Source organism: Sciurus vulgaris, assembly GCF_902686455.1.
Source record: "Sciurus vulgaris genome assembly, chromosome: 7".
In the NCBI taxonomy this organism is placed as follows: domain Eukaryota; kingdom Metazoa; phylum Chordata; class Mammalia; order Rodentia; family Sciuridae; genus Sciurus; species Sciurus vulgaris.
The window spans coordinates 19,466,802-19,487,592 of NC_136467.1; the positions used below are offsets into that span (position 1 = coordinate 19,466,802).

The window sequence follows — 20,791 nt, forward strand, 5'->3', positions numbered from 1 at the left end:
GAAAATTGAGAGTCACAAAAGAGAGGTTGAAATCTCCTCTCGAACAGTCTGAAGTGCAATTTCTTACAGTATATGCTGTCATTAGAAGCTGTTGTACTAGATTGTTTTAGGTGGTTCAGAGGATAAAGGTGCACTGATCCAGGATCTTTGGAACCATCTGTAAGTCCAAGTTGGAAATATATTAACTAAAATAAGAGAGGTGCAGTAGGATTTTAAGTAGCAGACAGAAACCTGAGCATTTTGCTAAGAAGGCATGATCTTTATACAATGAGACTCTATAGATCTCCTACATTTGTCCAGTCACAATGTGATACACAAGAAAAGTATGGTTGTCAATATCATGATGTAAATAGGCCATCTGCTTCATTAGCAGATGAAGCAGGGGCTTCATTAGTTATTTTCTGAAACAGTGGAAGAGCTGGAGGGCCACCGTGAGCAAAGAGTTACACGAACACTTTTTCTATAATTTGCATGTTACTAAGCGAGGAACTGCAAATTTACTTGGAACTGGACGATAAATTTAGACTCTTAAGCATTTTTCAGAGAAATACCCACATGTGGCTGCTTCTCTTTGGACTGCCATGCCAGAAGAACTTGGACAAGCTAGGATCTGTCTTCTACCAAGGACCTGGCTGTGGTGGGCACAGCTGTCCTTTACATCGAGGACCCAACATTTATGAGAAAAGCCCAACAAGCTTATTGAGATATTTAAAACAGAAGAGATATTTCTATGCTTCAACATTTTCCAGCATTTTAGGAAACGACTAAAATAAAGAGCATTCTGAGACTAAGAGCTTACAATCGGAGAGGGACTGCATGGAATACTGTACATCTGACGAGGGTCTTGAGCCATGAATTGAAAATTTGAATTTTTCCTTTTCCTTTTCTCCATCTTTATTTTTTTTCTTCCCAAGATCTTTCGCATCTGTTTTCTCTAATGTATTAAAACAAAATCATGATAAATCTTTTAACTAGTAAACCTCAAGCTACATTTATTAGTCATTGTGTAAAAAAGACCAGAACCATTGTAGTTTTTAAATGTAAAATGATGGTCACAATTTCCCCCAAATTTAATCTCCTTTAATTAGAAACATCACAATCAAGCCAGAGAAATTTTTGAAAATTGACTCATACACAAAGAAAGATACACAACATTGCTTATTGTTATGCATAGTAACTAAAGTATTATACATAATTTTGTGTTTCATGGAGATCATCATTTGAAGTTTTTTATTTGTATAAAATTAGAGTGCCAAGTTAATTTTTCCAATTAAAAAATGAGAACAAAAAGCACCAAAGGATGGGGTGAGGGTTCAGTACTGACTGTGGAGCCCTCTGAATCTTATCTGGGGCCTTCATCTCAAAGAAACAAGTTTTGTCCCAAAAATATCTCTTTGTGGGACAAACCAACACCCACAAACCAACCTCCCTTTGCCAGCATGGCATGTTATAAAGCCTGTGGGCCCAGAAATAGCCCCACCATTTGAATTCTTAAGTCTAAACACATCTCTAGAAACATGTGCTCCTTTAATGTAAAATCAAATTTTTCTCTCAGATTTTTTTATTCATAATCCCTTCCAATTCTAAATCAGAAATTTCAGATTTTGGCCATTTCATTCTCTGTATCATCTACAAAATTTATAATCACCATCGGTCACATTGTTCATTTTCTGAAAACTTTGCATAAATTAAAAATGATGGTATTAAAAACTTTATAAAGTTCCTTGGCATCCAAAGTAAACCTGTTTCGTTTCTCAGCTTTAACAGATTTAACACCTATGTTCGATAGGAAAGTGAGGAAAACCCTAACTTCAAAGATAGTAAGAAATATTTAACTGGGAAACTTCAGTACAAAAATGTGTTATCAAACTTTCATTTTGTGGATTTCGTATAAAAGTTAACTTAAATGAACATGACAAATTTGATGTAGCGGTTTGTGATTTTATTTATGATTTTAAAATTGGACTTTAACAGTCTTCAGACTCCTCCTCTAAATTTATTATTTAAAAATAGTCTACTATCTGATGAAAATGATAAATAGAAAAGATAAGCTGTTTCATGTAGAAATTTGGATAATACGTAACAGTATTTACCAAAACGTGTTTTTGGCAAATTCTCTAAGTAGTTGTTGTTTCTCTTCCATTTAATTCCAATCATTGGGCAAAACCCTATTCTAAATAAACTTGTCAGCTGAGTCCTGCCTGAAATTATTCTACAAACCCCTCATTCTACAAACCTCTCCACATCAATTCAATCTCCAGGACTCTACACTTTCCATCTCTACCTCACTCTCAGTTCAGAGCTAAGCTTCCTATTAATAGAGAAAGGAGAAGTTTTTTGGTCAGAAATCCTTAACTTCTCTCTACCAAACCTGTTCACTCACCCACATCTGTATCCAACCTCCCTGTCCCCACATGACCTGTGTCCACCCATCAGAATGGAAGGGCCATTACTCTTTCTGGGGGGCAGGGGACAATCCCTCCGCTTGGAATGTGGATCCTACTCCTCGCGCCTCTCGGGAAAGGTACACTGTTGTGGTCATCTCTGCTGTATCTTCCCAATTGTCACTTAAAACCACTATTTCTCCCTTATTAGGTGAACAAATATATACTCTGTCTGGGTCCCACATCATTCCCTGTCAGTTCCACTCTGTGGCTCTCTTGTTCTTCAAGACCAAACTTCTCCCAGCTTGTCCATAGATTATGTTATTTCCCATTTACTTCTTAATTGCCTCCACTACATACTCCATTCCCATCAGTCCCCAGTGTCTGACAACCTTCCCATCACAACATCTAATGGAAAAACATTAAGTCCTCCTAATAATTCTGATTCTTGAATGTTGTTCTCCCCTCTGACTTCAGTGCCAACATGATCTGATTGGGTTTTCCCTGCTTCTTGGCCACTCCTTAGTCTCATTGGGCAGCTCATCGTTTGGTACCAAGCTCTCAGACATGCAGGGGTTTCAAGTCCAGCCTCCCTAGTCTTCTCACACTATACTCTCTCCTGTGAAATATCATCTGTGGTCTTAGAGTGCACTTGTCAATGACTCCCAAATGCACATCACCAGCCTTGAGCTCAATATAAAAAAATTCACTTGATTGTCTTAAAGGCATTTCAAATTCAATATATTCAAAATCATTTGTGCTCTCTTCTAATAGGTTCTACCATCTATTCAGCTTTGAAATTCAAAAATTTCCAAGTTGTCCTTGCTAAGTGCTGCCATTTTTTACTTCTTAAATATCACCTCATCTGCTTCTCCACTATGGCTACCTACCTCCCCATTCCAAGCTGCCATCTTAGGAGCTGATGTGATAGTCGCCAAGTTAGTTTTTATACATCGGCCCACAGATTATTTTTTCCTCAGAAATCAGTAATCATTTGAAAGAGCAATCAGATTGTGACTCTATTCTAAACTCACCACTGGCAGTCAGTAACTCTGATGACAAAGATCAATAATCTTGGCATGGTCTGTAACACTGGATCTGATCACACTTCTTGAGTTACCTTCTTTCTTCGTTTCCTCTCCTCCTAAACATATTGTCTACATTTTCTCCTCCAAACACCGTCATCTCTCCTACTGCCTCATAATCTTTATACTCATGATTTCCTCTGCCTGAAGTTCTCTTTCCTCCACAGTCCTAATTTTCCTCTAGGCAAATCCTCAAAATTCCTGGAGAATTCTTCCCTGATGGCATTGCCTAGTACAGGTACCCTATTGAACTGCCAAAGATCCTCTACTTCCTTTCATATTTTAGTATGTGGTTATACACTATTTTTGCCATCATGAATGCCAATCTCTCTCACTAGACTGTAAGTTCTAGAAGGCAGATTTCACATCTGATTTTGCTTACCAACATACCATCAATTCCTGGGAACCAGCTGGTATTCTAATCAGCAAGCAGTATATTTTTGAATGAATTTTATAATGAATGGATGAATGTTAATTCATGACCCCACATGAGAAATGGCTTCTAGAAGCAAATTAATTTTGAATATACTGGATAAAATTAATTTAGTCAGGCTTCTTTGTTTCTTTTCATAATGAATGCACGTGAGATCATTTCAAGAGGGGCCTATGTGGACAGATATCACGTACACACTTAATTTTTTTATATTTTTGAGGAAAATCTAAAGTAATAATTTCTAAGCAGTTTACTGGAAGAAATGCTGGTGGACAAGATTGTAATAAAGAATAATTAAGATAAAAGTCAATATTTTATGAAACAAACATTTGAAAGATCATTGTAAATAATACTAAGACACAGAAAAGCTGAGTATTTTCTAGTAGATTTGATTCTACTTCACTATAAAAGTATTATTATTCATGTGCATGGCTATATAAAATGTTTTAGAGGACACAAAATAAAAAAAATATTCAATATATTTTTCATCTTGACAAGAGAAATGATCCTGCACTTCATAAAATAAATCAAAACTATTTTTCTTCAGATTTGAACTTCCACTTTAGAATAAATTATCAGAAAAATCATCACATAATCCATGCTTATTTCACATTCCCTGAAAAAAAGCAGGATATGTTTTCTCCTTTACTGTTTGGTCCATCTCTCTGGGCATAAAATGTAGTAGAAAGATGTGTTTGATGAAAATTTAGAATTTGATGCCTCTTCCTATATTAATAGCTTCTCCTTATATAATACAGCATGAATTTAGCATCATCAAAGAAGAGAATCACCTTTGATTTTAAGGAAAGCAAAATATGGAGCAACAATTGATGTATGGTAAATGTTGTTATAAATTCTAAAGTCCTAAGAGAAAGATATTAATTACATGGCTGTTTTTGCAACATTTAAGGATGACAGGGACATTGAGAAAACTTTAGTTTTACAATATTATAAGGGAATTACATATGGTGTCCATGCTGAATGACATTTTGACATAAAATGTCTTACCCTTTGGAACCTTGTCACTTTTCTCAGGAGGTTTGAGAGCCGTCAAGGAACCATCAGTTTTGAATTCTTTCGAGTCTTTCACTTCCTTCCCATCTTTGACTTCTTTGCCATCTTTTGTCTCTTTCCCTTGTTCTTTTGGTTTGTTTTCTATCTCTGCTATTTTGCTTTCAGAGCCGAGTTCATCTGGCAGCTTAAACTCTGGCAATATCTCTTTCAAGAGATCCCAAACTTTGTCCACATACCCTGGACTTAGAGAAAAGACACCAACAATAACTTCCAAATGATGTTTTTACACTTCATATCAATAAATTATTGACAGAAAAATCAATTTGCTATTTCCTAAGAGTAATTTCCATCATTACATGAATTTTTAGTTAAAAAAATTATATATATTCATATATAATTCATTCATATATAATTCATAATATACCATCGTATATTCATTCATGTAACATGCTTTTACTTAGCACCTACTGTGTGCTGGGCTTTGCTGATACTAAGAGACCGAAAACATAGTGCTCATCTCAAGGATCACTCAGTCTGGCAGGGGAGACAGGCATGCTGAAACCACGACAGGGAAAAAAATGTATATTTATTTGATTAGCAAGTGGTCTTCCATGCAAAAAGTCCTCCTCTGACTCAACTATCAAATATAACAGAGCTCTTACTCTCTCCTCTTTTAAATCTTCCCTGGAGCTCCTATCACATTACTCTTTCTGATTTTTCTTCTGTTATCACAGAAATTTGCAGACTTCTCTGGACACTTCCTTCCCACTCACTGTTGACAATTACAGTGACTTTCCCAGACTTCTCTGTGAGTTCCTGCCACTGCGTGCTCTTCCTTGGTGAGTGAACACTCCTGGCATGAGTTGGCCTGCACAAGAATACAGTCCCTGAGTCACTGGCTCTCAACCCCCTTTTCTGATATCCAGGCTCATGCATGCAACCACCTAAGAGACATCCATCTGAAGAGATCAATGAAGACACAACTATGTCCTGCTGCCACATTCCACTGAGCACTCACTAAAAACTGAGGATGACCAAGTCTCTCTCCTTAAAATCCTGATCAAATAAACCCAATGTCACTTTGATTCTATCTTCTCTCCCTGCAGCAGATCGCGTTTTCTCCTTTTTCATCAGCACTTCCTTGGCAGAAGGACTTAGAAAATCCCTCTGGATTCGGCCCAAGCCAGTCTCCTTGCTCCAGTCTTGCCATTTGTTGGGCGACTCTTAGCATCTTCCAAAGTCACAAATAGTAAGGTCATCTTCTCATCTAAAATTCCTGCAGGATATGCTTTCCCTATGAGGACGCTGCAAAACTTTCTTAACAAGCCATGAAAGGGCTTTGTCTGCGTGGCTCCTGCTTACCTCCACCCCAGACCCCCTCATCCTCTAGAATTCGGCAGCAGGAAATCCAGTCATGCAGCATCCAGTGCTTCTCTAGTACTCCATGTTCTTGCCCACTGTCTTGCCATTCGTCCTTCTCTGACTTGGTTTTCCCATCTCAAACAGCTTCATTAATTTCAATACCTTTGAAAGTAGCTTAATATTAGTTTCTGGGGGAATTAAACTGTTCGTTTCTGCTCTAAATTCCAAGGACTCTTTTAACACACATCCAGTGACCTTTTAAAATACTTTCCTATCATGCAAGGACTCTATGCAGTTACTCTGTGTCATTGTTCTAAGTACGTAAGGCATGAAATTTAGTCCGACAAGAAAGAGTCACTATTCCCTATTCCCATGGACCTTAACATCCAGTGCATACAGCTGAGAGAGTGACTTCTAGTATGAAGTGAGAAAAAGATGGGATATGGCATAACTTGCTAAAGGAATAATTTAAGTTGGAAGGTCAAGAAGGCTTGTCTGAGGAGGTGATATTTGGGGTGAGTGAGACTCAAATTTTGTGACATATTCAGCAAAGCAAACATTTGGTGGATGAGCATTCCAGGCAAAACAAGAGGGAAAGAAAACAATATAAACAACAGCAGAAGAAACCACAACTCATGCAAAGACCCTCAGGGACAGGGCATTTGTGGCCAATAAATAAATACTTGCCAAGATGAAGATGGGGTCAGGGAAGAGGCCAAGACTGAGTAGGAGTCAGTGTTGTGCCAGGACCAGGTGAAGATCTGAAAACTTCATTCAGGAGTCATAGCTAACCACTTGAAGGTTTAAAAGAAAGAGGGATACGATCTGGCGTATATTTTTAGAACTACTCTGATTACAATGTGGAAAACTCACTAGAGGAGGGTAAAATAGACCCAGGGGGACCAGTTGGAAGGCTCCTCCTGTGAGCTGTGATGGTGAGCTGAACTAGGATGGTAGTATCGAGAGGCAGAAAAACAAAGAGATTCCGAACAAGTGGAGAGCCGCGGCTGACAGAGCTCAGTGAAGGACTGCGTGTGAAAGGCAAGGAGTCGTGTGATCAAGGAAGACGTCTAGAATTTTCTTTAGCTGGAGAACTAAGCAAATGGTGGTGCAATGACCTCAGAGGCATGGTAGAAAAAGTGCAGGTTTGGGAGACTGAGAATCTAGAGTTCCTTTCTGGATCTTCTGAGTTTGAGATACAGCTTTTGATACTCAAATAGCTACATCAGTTGGGCCATTATGTGCAAGTACAGTCTAGAGTTTAGAAAATACCAGGCATGGATGTGAAAACTTGAAAATCTTAGGCAAACTGTTTATTAGAGTCATGGGACAGGATCTGTGTTACAAGCCATCATTTAGTGGTGGAGGAACTATTCAGGAAGGCTGGGAAAGAGCAGCAAATAAGATAGGAGAAAAACACGGGGTTTTTGTGCAAGCCAAGAAAATCAAGTGTTGCAAAAGAAGTTGTTCAAGAGAGTCAAATAAAGGGATGCTAAGCAAATGAGGGGTGGTGAATGTGACCACCAGGTTAGAAAATGTTAAAGTCTTTGTTGATTTTAAGAAAAGCCATTTCAGTGATATGATGGAGAAGGAAGGAAAGTTAAATGAGAAGACACTGGGAGTTATGAGGATAACTATGTATACTGATCACTCATTCATTTGACATTCTCTGTGAAAAATCAGTAAGAGGCACTGTGGTTTGAAGAGAATAGGGTTCCTCGTGTGCCTGTGAGTGGCTCAAACGCCTGAACTGCCTCCTAGTCCTTACTGGATTCCCAGTACATAGCAGCCTCCAGTATATTTTATCTGTGCCTTTAATCCCACTACAGCTCAGCAACATGGATTTTACAACCCTAACTGAGGGTTAAGTGGTTGTAAATTTCATGTGGTCACACAATGAGCACTTGATAAAGTCAGGATTCAAAAAGATCTTTGTGAATCCCAAACACATATGGCTGTCAATTTTTTCTATCTACAGTATAAAACATACTTTCTATGAAGAAGATATGTTCAAATGTCACCACAGAGTGACACATAGAACTTCTTGGACAATTTGACCTAAAGATGAGGTGGCAGAGTGCTGTATTCCCAGATGGACCACTATCAGAGAGCCAATGAGTCATCCCTCTATTTGAAATTGTCCGATTTCTAGCATCTACTATGATATGTCTTTAATTGTGCTTTGGTCATTACATGGAGAATTAGAATCAATTCCTCTTTTTTTTATTTTTAAAGATGAAACTTTACTATTAGTAGGAAAAATTATGAGAGAAAACGTCAAAAATTACAAATAGGGCAGGGTCTCCCTTTGGTGTTCACACAGGAGAGTAGAAGGGAAGGACTTTTCTGATTGAGTTGCTACAACCACTTTCACCCTTACTGATTCTCACGTTGGAATAAATGCAGTCAATACAAATTTGAAGCATTGGCACCCTACTTCTCCTTGACTTGCATGAAACATGAAGAGGAGTAACCAATTTTCAATTTCTTCTTAACACAGATGTTCTACTCCTGAGCATACCGTGGCCTTTGCTCACATTGTTCTCTTGTTTTTCATCCTCTCTCCTTCCTTCTTCTCATCCAACCGCTCAGATCAAGTCACAACCTTGTCCATAAAACCTCACCTGGCCCGCCCCTGCCCTCATTGCAGATGGTATCTGCTCCCAAGTTTCAATTTAAACATTTCTGGACAATTGTATATCTCCTGCTTCATGATATCTCTTTCTTTTAAAATTAGAAAATGCAGATATGTGAATTAACTTTTTAAATATACAGTATAATCGTAAAGCAGAATTACTTGGATATTATGGCAGAAACTTCATATGAAAAATTCAACTAATTATGACATAGTAGATCAAAGTGTGTATCTTTTGCTTTCTAGTTGTATTTAGAAGAAAATTGATGCATTTGATTGTCTGGGTGAGTCTTATTCTCACTTATTCAACCTGTTTCCAAACGTTGATTATTAATTACCAAGTATACTTCTAGGTAATATTAAATAATCTAGTGAAAGTCACTAAAGATGGACAAGACATTTTGAATAATTAGGTCATACACTAACTAATTCTTTATGAGTAGCTGCCTTTTCTTTCACCTACTCAATCTTCAGTATATCAGGCAAAGTAGATCATATGATCTCCCATTTTACAGATGAGGCCCTAAGAAGTTTTATTACTTGCAAGATTCACATAGCTTGAAACTGGAAGTGTAAGAATGTAAGTCTTACTATATAGTTCAAACTCCAAAGCTCAAGTTTTTTTTTCCTTTATGTCGCTTTCATAGACATTTTGTCAACAATTATAATTCATGTGGTATCTTTATAATTATGAAAGTATATGAATGTCTTAAATATTCACTTATGATTTTCCTCTTAGCAATCCATCAACACTAGAAGTAAAACTTTAAAGGGGCTGGGGCTGTAGCTCAGTGGCAGAGCACTTGCCTAGCATGTGTGAGGCTCTGGGTTCGACCCTTAGCACCACGTAAAAATAAACAAATAAAATAAAGGCATTCTGTCCATCAACAGCTACAAAAATAAAAAATAAAAAAAGCTTGAGAGAAGTCCGTAGTCTTTTAATTCCATTCTCTCTCTACTTCTCTCACTGACATGATTCATACTACATCAGGAAATCTTTTGGATATTGGAAAAGGGATCTGAAAAGATACCATTTTGACTTCTTCCTAAGATACAACCAAAGATCAGCTTTCCTTCAGGGAAATTACTCATCAAGGAGGGTCAGCTGAAGACTATCACAACTAAGAAGCAGCAGATAACTGGCAAGTACTCTGTATTCCTTCTATTTTCCTAAAAGCAGATCTTAAATTTGCAAAGACAAAATGTATCCTACCTCCTCACTCTCTTGTCTACCAGGAAGAACAGAAGTTAGCCACTGAAGGTAATGGTGAACTATATCTTTCTGAAGATAGTATCAGAGGAATCTATGTTAATAACTTTAATGCCTGTTCCAACTTTTATTTACCTTTCACAAGTTACCACTGTGGAGACTGAAAGTCTTTCATTTTTCATGTTGATTCTTTAAAAAGTTACTCTTCTTTACTGATGATACTGAACAGACTGAAATTCAAAACCACCTCTTTTAAAACTACGCTTTCCTCCAGTGTCTTCCATTTACATGTGAAATATTCATGTCAATGAGCTTCTACGTTTATTATTATTATTGTTATTATTATTGATGTGTGTTTTGTTCCAGGGGTCAGTTTCAACTCAGAATCTGAGGGGGTTATGCTTCTATTTAATGAAGCAGAATTTACCCTGAAATACCCAATGAGTTTTACATCACACTATAAAATGTTATTCTCACGTATGTAAAACAAACTTTTTTGAAATTTTCTAAATGATTAAGAATACTTTAAAGACATCTTAGGAAGAAAGAAAAACTAGATCTGAGCAACTTAATGCTCAAACTTACTGAAGAGAAATGACTTCCGGTAGCCACCCTGTGAGCGCGTGAATAACTGTGAACTCTCCCAGTTCTCGTCTTTGAGCTACATGGATGCTAAAAGAGAAAACACATCATGTTATACTTACCAAAATTCGGAAACACAGAAGAATATATAAGAACTAGAATCACTACTAACCAGCAGCATGATAATCAACATAGGGGGATCAAACTGGTTATACATTACAGTACAAGAAAACACTTTCTCAACAGTCAGATGATTCATTCAAACCCTAAGAATGCCCCAATGGTAAAATGTGAAATATATGTGCAAAGCATGCACATAAGCTGCATTTTTAAAAGATCTAAAATTAATATTAATGTCATATACATGAAACTTTTATGAAATATATAATATACAAAGCATATAACCCATTTTATATTTTAAATATATGATCATGTTGCCCTTTTGAGAAAAGAGCAGGGGATTTTCATGGTTTCGATTCAGTAAGTGGCCTATAAGACTGTGTGTTAAGTCAGTCTCGTCCATGGCAGGTCAAGACCGGCATCAGAAGTTCTTAATGAATTCCTGAGATAACTGTAGAGAAACCAAAGACATCTGGTCCACCCTGTACAAAAGAATGGACCTTCCAGAGTAACGGAAAGTCAGAGGAAGTGTTTAACCAAGTAACACTCTTCTCATTGGTTCCTTTCTTTATTTATATTTTTGGAGGTGTTTATACTATTTCCATTCATAGAAAAATGCCATACCACCCAGGAGTCACAGCTGTGCACCGTACATCAATGGTGGTATTGATGGCACTATCAACACCCATGTCCTTTTCTTCAGAAAGGAATCCTTTTGTCTGAGTCATATTTAGCAGTATGTATAAATTTGCATAGGTTTGTTGTGTATGGATTATGAATCTTTATGTGTCTATGTATCCCAAAGATAACACATATATCTGTTCATAAAGTTCACAAAGCCTACCCTGAACTCCTTTTTGGGTGATTTCATTTATGAATTGACTGTCAACCTTATAGAAACAATGTTCTTTTCTTTCCATGTTCCACCTTGATATTTAAATATCTACTATCATTAGATTTTAAATGTAGAAAGCCAAACCTCATATGGAAACTATCTCTACATAGCATTTAAAAATCTGAGAATTTATAGAAAAATAAATTCTGTATAATTTAGAAATATGAAATTTAAAAATAAATTTATAGAAAAATAAATCATACCACGTAGGGCAGGTTTCCACTAGAAATCCAAGAAATGTATTCCACTTAGCTTGGTCTTTTACTTTCAAGCTGGATTTGCTCATTTTCTTTAAGTGATAATAACACTTACTACTCACATTCCTGTTCCATGCTACTGAGCTACAGCTTTAAGGATGACAAAATGCCCCTCCAGTCAACCCAGATTGTGCACTTCATGCCTCCTGGCCTTGCAGTTCCAATTCTCAGAACTCCAAGGTCTGAGAATTAGGACCATTGGAAGCATCACCACCCTTATGATTATTTCCAAATAAACACAGTTTCTACCAGTAAGTATCCTTAGTTGGTATTCATCTACCTTAAAAAAAAAAAAATCCTTGAAATTAGGGCCAAATGCTGGGTAAAACAAATTTTCAATAGAAAATTGAGGGTTAGAAAGAGAAAAGAGACATGGAGAGAATGGCAGTAGGAAGGGCGGTTTTTGTTTTGTAGCCTTGGGAGACAGAAAAGGAAGCTGAGCCAAAAGAAAATTCTCACAAAGCAGACCTGGCTTCTGACTAACACTGCTATGTTTATTACCAAAAGGGAGGGGGCTGTGCTTCAAGCAAATCGCTGCCATGGTCTGTGGACCATGTGGGTGTACTCTGTTGAATTCCGAGTTGCTAGGCCACGCTGCTGCAGGGGTGTGAGAGTCAGGCTCCTGCAGCGTGAGGATTCTCCCACTGAGCAAGGACGAAAAGTCGCCCTGCATTACCAGTTCAAGCACCTACACTCTTTTCTTTTTTCTTTTTCCTTTCTTTTATCTTGTTTTCATTTTTGCATTGTGAATTGCTCTGCTCTGACCAGGACAGAATGACTCTCTATAGAAGACAGCAGACATGCCTCATGCTATCTTGGGCACACAAGTCACACAGGCATAAAAGACAAAAGCCAGTTTTGCACGCACATGGAAGCAAATATGAGTCATTCTCATCGAGAATGTTTTAAGTGACCAGTGTTCCCAAAGCATGAGGAGCACACTGGTGTGGTTCTGAAAAGTCTGGGTTTTTCAAGTCGTGTAAGTTGTTGCTGCGTGGACACAGCTTAGAACTTTAATCAAATCCCTGTATATACTATTCAGTATTTAGATGAACCAGTATGTCCCCCTCCAAAACAGTTTCTTTCTTCCATTAAATGGAAACTCTATTTTTCAGGATTCATTTTCCATTTATAGTCTGGAATTAAATATTTTTTAGTATTTTTCTTGAGAAAGTTTTGTCTGATAGCTGGCTACCCAAAATGTCAAATTAGTGGCCTTGGCATATTAGTTTTTGTACATGAAAATTCACACTATTCAGAAGGAAATCTGTTCTAAATAATAAAGCAATTCACTACAGATGCACAATTGCTCTTGTATGCCTTTTTGTTTGTCTATAATGAGGGTTAATTTCTCACTACATACTCAACATTTGCCAGCTTGATGATGGCTTTAGACAACAGCATTGGCCAAAGTTCAAATTCACAGGTTGAAGCTGGAAGCAATAGATTATTGTCTTCATCAAAAGGCATAATATCATCAATAGTTATCTTTCTCCAGCAACCCTACAATAAAGAAGAAAAGAACGTAATACCATCAATGATTTGTAGAGTTTTTCTCATATATTATCACACTGCTGACATTGCTACTTACTGTTGTATAAATTTATGTCAGCATCTCATATTCGAAGACTGAGATACTGTTTTTTAGTAATACGTTGGTGGAGAATTTTAGCTTATTATTTTATTTAAGTATAGCACATCAATATCCATATCAATATTGTCCTCATTTATGAAGGCTTGTGAGTACATAGTACAGTAAATTAAAATGTTTCAAAGAGCAAAACCAAAACATTGTACAACCATAGATAAGTTTGGGCATAATTTACTTTATATAGTCATAATATAAATTCTTCCAATATGACTAATAATTATGGCTTATTCTGATATGTGCTCATTGATCTTACACTTTAATTTCCATGTTATACCTACTCCTAATAAAAAGTCTAATATTTTAGCATGAAGTAAATTCTTATCTCATTTAATGAAATCAGTGTATATTTCCCTATATGCATATTACTTTCGAAACAAAAGTATGAAACAAAATGATAACATTAATTATTTTGAAATTAAAGCTTTTTTAAATTTTAGTTTTGTGTGCTAAATTTTATTATGAACTCATTCCTGTCTCAGCAAATATTTTGCCCAGTGTGTCAAGCATTGTACATCCCAAAATGTGCATAACACATGATCAATTACCATTAATTACTTATAAACTAGTGGGGAAGGGACACATGCAAACAACATAGAATATATTATGCTCTGGGACAGAAAGGGAAGTGCCACACTCGGAAGTATGGAAATGAGATGACATGAGAACAATGATTCAAGATAGCACGGTTTTCTCAGGTACATAGGAGTGATAGGATAAAAAACACCTTTTACAAATATAACACTCACCACCCTGAATTTCATGTTGCTTTATCTAGTGGTTCTTTTTCTTTCTTCCTTAAGAAATTATGTAGTGTTAGTCAGGGTCAAAGGCAGGGGCGAGTCACCTTCCTTCTAATATCAAATGAACTGACCAATAAGAATTCACAGAGAAATAAGCAAGGTGCAAGAGGACATTGTATTTAAGGTAACTAGAAAAGGAAAATTTATGCCGATAGAAAGAGGTTGCTAAGGGCTGGTGCAGGGGAGGAGAATGGGAAATTACCGTAATGAGCAGAGAATTTCTGCTTGGGATGATGCAATTTCTGGAATAGGTAGTGGTGATGGTGGTACAACATTGTGAAAATACTTAATGTCTCTGAATGGTACACTTACGTGACTAAAACATTAAATTTTACTTTATGTTTATTTTACCACAATAAAAAAGCAGCAATAGATGTTCCCTTCCTACACTTCAATTTTAAAGAATTTTTTAAGGGATCAGGATTCCTATAAAGGAAAAGTTTTAAGCCACGATAAAATGTTAATCCAGACCACTTCAACAAATAACACCTGCTCATAGATGATCAAAGGTAACATTTTTCTGTTAAGAATGCTTTGATTATTAAGCACTACTGAACAGTATATTTAAATGAATCAAAAACATACAGGGATGGATATTTAGCATTGCATACATTTTTTAAACATGATTTGACTAGACCTATAACTATTTTCATGGTAAGATTTTTGATCTGCTGATATTACACATTGATTTGTTGCTTCCTTAAAGTATAGCAAATTAAATTGTATAGATTTAATTTAAATATACATATGTATGACACCTTTATGAAAACTATATTAGAAGGGAGATGTGTAGAGAGTCAAAAATGGCAGTAAAGTATCTACTTTCCAATTGAAGTAATAAAATGTTAATGTTAGTGGAATATGATAAGCTATGCACATATATTTTAATTCCTAGGGCAACACTAGAAAACAAATGTATGAAGAGATACACTAAAAGCTTTATGATTACATAAGCAATTCAAAATGGAATCCTAAAGAACATTCAAGAATCGTGTTGAAGATACAAAAATGGATAAAGAATTCATAAGTGCAAATAAAATAAGAAAAATCATAAGCAGATAATAAAATGGTAGACAAATCACAATTATGTCAAATGTAAATGATCTATAAATAAAATATAAGCCTAACTTGAATATGCTTATCAAAATTAACAATTTGCATTTTCTTAATGAAATAATTCCACATGCAGGAATCCTAGAAAAAAATTCATATAAGTGGGCAAAACATGTATACATAAAAATGCTCTTTTATAGCCTTGTTTGTATTGATAAAACACTGGTTATAACCTTCAATTATATAAATTTAGCAAAATGCATTTACTTATTTATACATCATAGTGTGGATTATAATATACATCAAAATATATCAGCATTGAAATGCTCATGCCTAGAAAAAAAGAATGGTTTACATAACAATAAGTATTATATGAACTTACTGCTATAAATTATATATAATACATTTATATAAGTTTATAAGAATAGAGGAAAGTTCAGGAGGGTTTAGGTGAATTGTTGACTTACTGTCTAAGTAGGATAAAATTACAGGGAACTCTCTTTTCCTGCCTTGAACATTTTAATAGTTTTTGAATTTGCTTTACTAAAAGCATGTATAATCATAATAATTAAATATTAGTATAGCATTTGCTTTTTGAAAGATAGTAATCGAATGATAGCAAAAGACTGCCATAGTTTATACCTTGGAAACATTGTTCCTCGAATTTAATAAACACAAATGTCACTGAGAATTGATTTAAAGAGCAGCATCCGGGTTCTTCCCACCAGATGAACTTTTGAGGCCAGACGTGGTACATGGAAAGCAGGAGGTTATGAAGTAGCAGAAGTGCTGTAGGTGCTGGGAGTTTTCTGCATCCCAGTTTAAGAATCCCTGAATTCTACAACTATATTGTGTTTAGAAAGCATAAGGTCAACAAAAATACAAGCTAACATATATTCATATAAATATATTGATGGCAACTGGGGAAAATTATGCCAATGTCTCTTTTTTCTCTGTTTATCAGAAACACAGACATGTTCAGAGAAAAGCCACCAACAACAATCTGCGTTCCTTCCAAGTAGAGAGGAAGGGCTGAATTGCTTCTTTTAGGGAGCCAAAAAGTACTCACTTGGAAAGCATTTGATAAAATGCTCTGTGCCTCCATATCAGTACTATCACTGCCAGTGAAAGAAGAGAGAAAACTGATCTTTCTTTTCTGACCCTGTTCTTATTGCTGCTCAATACAGTTTTTATCTGGCTGATGTCAAAGAACTTCTTGTGATGTGCTTACAATCCAATTGGAAATAATGGAATACTTTGATGGAAAAATAACATTCTGGTGTGAAATCAGAATTTTGAATGTCATGAAGAGAGGTCCTGAAAGGTTGCTTTACCCCAGTGAAGACATAAAGGCAAACACTTCAGGAGAACACAGGAAAGGGGAAGGAGAAATTCCGTAACAAGACAGGCAAGGAAAACCCATCTCCAGGAAGAAACAGGTAAGACGGTAGGAAAACATCAAGAGGTTAAACAACAGGGAAGGGGAGACTCATTGGGTGAGTTTGGTGAGGGACCAGAGGAAGACACTGGATTTACTCTGACTGCTGCAATCCTAGCCCTATAGAGCTAAGATAGACCTAATGAGATGGGCTAAATGATTGGATCAGACTGAGATTTCCAAAGTGGTCTAAATATTTTTTTTTTCACAGCCTTATGTTCTGGCTTGAAAAATATATTTCAACATGAAAGAGTCATGAATTTTATTGCATATTAACTTGAACTTACCATCCAGTATAGTCTCACAACATACTTTCCATAGCTATTGAACAAAGGCATATGACCCTTCACAGCCTTGCATAGGGAGTATATGTGTTCCCAGGGTTTCCATAGGAGAAGAGGAGGTTCTCCTGGAGTTCCTTTAAAATAATTGCTCAAAAGCCCTCCATTGAATATCTTCCACACTGCATAGATTTCACTGATAATCCACCTCATCAGCTAGAAACAAACAACATTCATGTTATTTGGCTATTTTTCGATGGTACGTTATGTAATGTAGAGGGAAATACAGTAAAAAAAAAAAAAAACTTCAATTAATGATATTAAAATTCATTCCACATTTTTATTTTTCACCCACCAAATAAAATCATAGGTCTTGCTTTTGTCTTCAGGAAATACAGTCACAATATGAACTAATATCTAATAAAACAGACCTCCATTTGCCATTGACGTTCATTCAGCTTGTGTGGATGTGTGAAAGTGAGAGATTGAATTCATCTGAGAGCACTAATGGTTTTTACAAATAAGTGAGATAAGATAGTAGATTTTACTTGTTCTCAACACACACACACAATAATATGCAGGATGATGGATATATTAATTTTCTTGGTGATAGATATTCTACATTGTATACGTACATCAATTCATCAAATTTTATGCCATGAAGACATATGATTTTTAATTGTTAGCTACAGCTAAGTATACTTCGAAATATATTTCAAAAAATGTTTAAAAAAAAAACAACCCAATTCTGAGTTACTGCAAAACTGAAAGGTGGGGAAGGGAAAACTGGACTCTGCTTTCTGGAAGGTCTTCAGTCAGTGCTCTCCTACATACCTCACTGCAGAGCAAATGCTCATTTGCTGAAAACAAGTCAAATGTGATTTCATTTTTCACAACTACGGGAGCCTGAAATAAAAAATACATGCATAGATATTACTCCATTAAAAAACACACACACAAAGAAAACACAACCTAATGAAATAGGCCACAACTAATTTCATTTCTCTCAAAGAAATGAGAAAAAACACAAATAAGCACTTTTCCCCCTACAATAATCCTCAGAGCTGTAGGTGACATTAATTCAATGTAATATGGATAAAGTATTTCAATATACAAGTATAATATTATAATATATTATATATGCAGATAAACCGAGCTGCATACACAGAGAGAGAGTTTAAAAAGTGTTTTGAAATTTAAATTAACCAGTCAAGTTAAACCTGAAGCTTAGTTAACATCTGGTAGCTGGAAAAATATCTTCATTTTGGTTGAAAAATATTAGCTGTGACAGTTTTTTAAAATCTTGTCCAACTTTAAATTCTATCACATTTTAAAATAAATTTGATGGTCATTATTTAACTGGAGTAACTAACAAAACAATAAAATAGGGAAATGTTACTTAGAACATTTAAGTGAATTATAATTCACTTTAAGGTTTATATATTTAACATGACAAATTAACATGCAAATGATTTTGATTACAGAATCAGATTTTTATGGGAGGTAATGTAATATTTTATCCTCAATCACCTGTACACCTAGCATCTTAAAAAGTCAATTAAATATTTTTTGTGTGTTGGAACAAAATTACCTAAAGCTATTTTGAAGACCTGGATTAATTCTTCTAATCATAAACCATAAACATAGTTTATTGTGGTTTGACTCACTATGCTGGAATGTTTCTAAAACATCCAGCAAATACCAATGTGTAGTAAAATGATTACAGATACTAGATACTTAAATATTGAAACCTTAGACATAAGAGTCACCTGTCAACAGACTAAAAGTGGGCACTGACTTCACGAAAGATAAGAAATATTAGTGCAAAAGTGTCTCCCGTGGTATTCCAGCAACCCTATTCCCTCTACCTGTATTGGGGCAAGAGAAACCCTCAGGACATCTCTTAGTGCTCAACATGATCAGTGCTCAAGGGTCTGGGTCACTAACTTCTAGTGCTAAAATCTAAGTGGATCTGATCAGTCACTCTGTGATCACAGCTTACTAATTAATTCTTTTGGTTGGAATGACCCTTGTCAACCCTGTTACCTTAAAGCCAGGATTTAAAGATCTTAAAAACATAACTTCTCTCTGACTTAAATCATGTCCTTTGATTTCGTCTTTTCCTTAGAGAGTTCTGTGGTATGTTCTGTATTTTATTAAGTGTGGTTTGCAATTATTTAGTGATTCATGAAATCAGCTTAGGGAAACAGGATTGCAGAAGGAGAGAAGATAAAATAGAGTATCCTTATATAAGAAGATCATTATTGCTTTGTGAAATGTTTGTGTCAACTTTACATACATACATACATACATTTAATGAGTGTCAATATAAAAGGTAAAAGGTAGTTATCACTGTCGATAAAGATAATGAAGCTTGAAAGCCCCTATTCTAAAACTTTCCTACTTAGCCAGACTTTCAGTTCTGGCTGATCTGGTCCACATTCCAGCATGATGGATCAAGAGGAGTCTGCGCAGAGGGAGTCTCGAAGAGAGGTACAGAGAGGATAGCAGCATTGTGATAAAGTGCTGGATGTGCCATGCACAAGGGGGGGACTTTTTCAATTACCAGTGTATCTCTCAGAACTAAGGTATACTAAAAAAAGAAAGGGATAGTTCATAAAACTTTTCTACTTATTCAAATTCATAAGAGCCTCACCTCCTGAAATTCATCTTTTATTTGCATGAAAAGTAAGCCATGAACATATAATAACATTATTATATAATATACTATATATTTATGAATATTATTATTAGTATACTATTATTAGCAGACTATTAATAGCATATCACTATCAACTATATTATATTGACATCACAGAATTTATATTCTTCCTATTAGTGTTATCTAATGTTAAAATGGACGTAAAAGCATGCCTGTGTATATTTGATTTGTTTTATTTAAAATGTCTTAGAAGGCATTAAGCACATTTTGATGGACTGGGATGTGCCCTTTCTTCTTGTTTTAATGTCTTTTTTAATTAGGGTGTTTCCAGTTACATCAGCTAGTATGGTGGATAAATGCTATTGCATTGGTATCAGTGCTGGTGAAAGCTAGTTCTTTTAGGAATAAAATTGCTTTCTGCAGAGAGAGAGATTCAATAGATTCTGAAAATGTACAGAAGAGTCAGCTCCATTACAACCATTTGGTTAGGACTGGATAATTTACCTACTGGCTTTCTATGCATTAAGTGAAAATAATACCAAATTCAACAAGGAAAGAAGGCATTAGTGATAATTAAAACCCTGGAAACAAAATGTTACACTCAAACTAACATAGCTATTAAGAAGTTAGGGTAGTGTGTCTAAATTTTAAAGTATCTAAGTGCTGCTTAAAATGATGGTTTCTCAGATGATGTCCCAATCACTATGATTCAAGTGGGTAAGTCCAGAAATGAAGCGACCTTTGGAAAATGCTTCCAGAATCCCTGAAATAGAGGAATTCAAGTGCAAGCCTCTTGGACTGGAAAATTAATGCTAATTAACACTAGAGAAAGCAGACCTCCATGCCATGTGAGTTTGTGCTAAGCAACAGAAAGAAGAAAATCTGTGCATCAGAAATTAAGGAATAACTTCGCATAACATTTAAGCAAT

The 20,791-nt window shown here is 35.7% G+C and overlaps 1 protein-coding gene across 3 annotated transcripts in view; it reads right to left on the reverse strand.

Moving 5' to 3' along the window:
• ADGB (androglobin) overlaps positions 1 to 20,791 on the reverse strand; it is a 182,801-nt gene that overhangs the window by 142,298 nt on the left and 19,712 nt on the right. For 2 of the 3 annotated variants that reach the window (XM_079146817.1, XM_079146815.1), the window contains exons 4-9: positions 18,035 to 18,106; positions 17,207 to 17,416; positions 13,341 to 13,480; positions 10,709 to 10,795; positions 4,911 to 5,158; positions 800 to 934 (exon numbers count right to left, since the gene is read on the reverse strand). In XM_079146817.1, coding sequence (XP_079002943.1) covers positions 800 to 934; positions 4,911 to 5,158; positions 10,709 to 10,795; positions 13,341 to 13,480; positions 17,207 to 17,416; positions 18,035 to 18,106 — 892 coding nt within the window. The remainder of the gene's footprint in view (positions 1 to 799; positions 935 to 4,910; positions 5,159 to 10,708; positions 10,796 to 13,340; positions 13,481 to 17,206; positions 17,417 to 18,034; positions 18,107 to 20,791) is intronic. The other variant, XM_079146816.1, reaches the window with a different exon arrangement.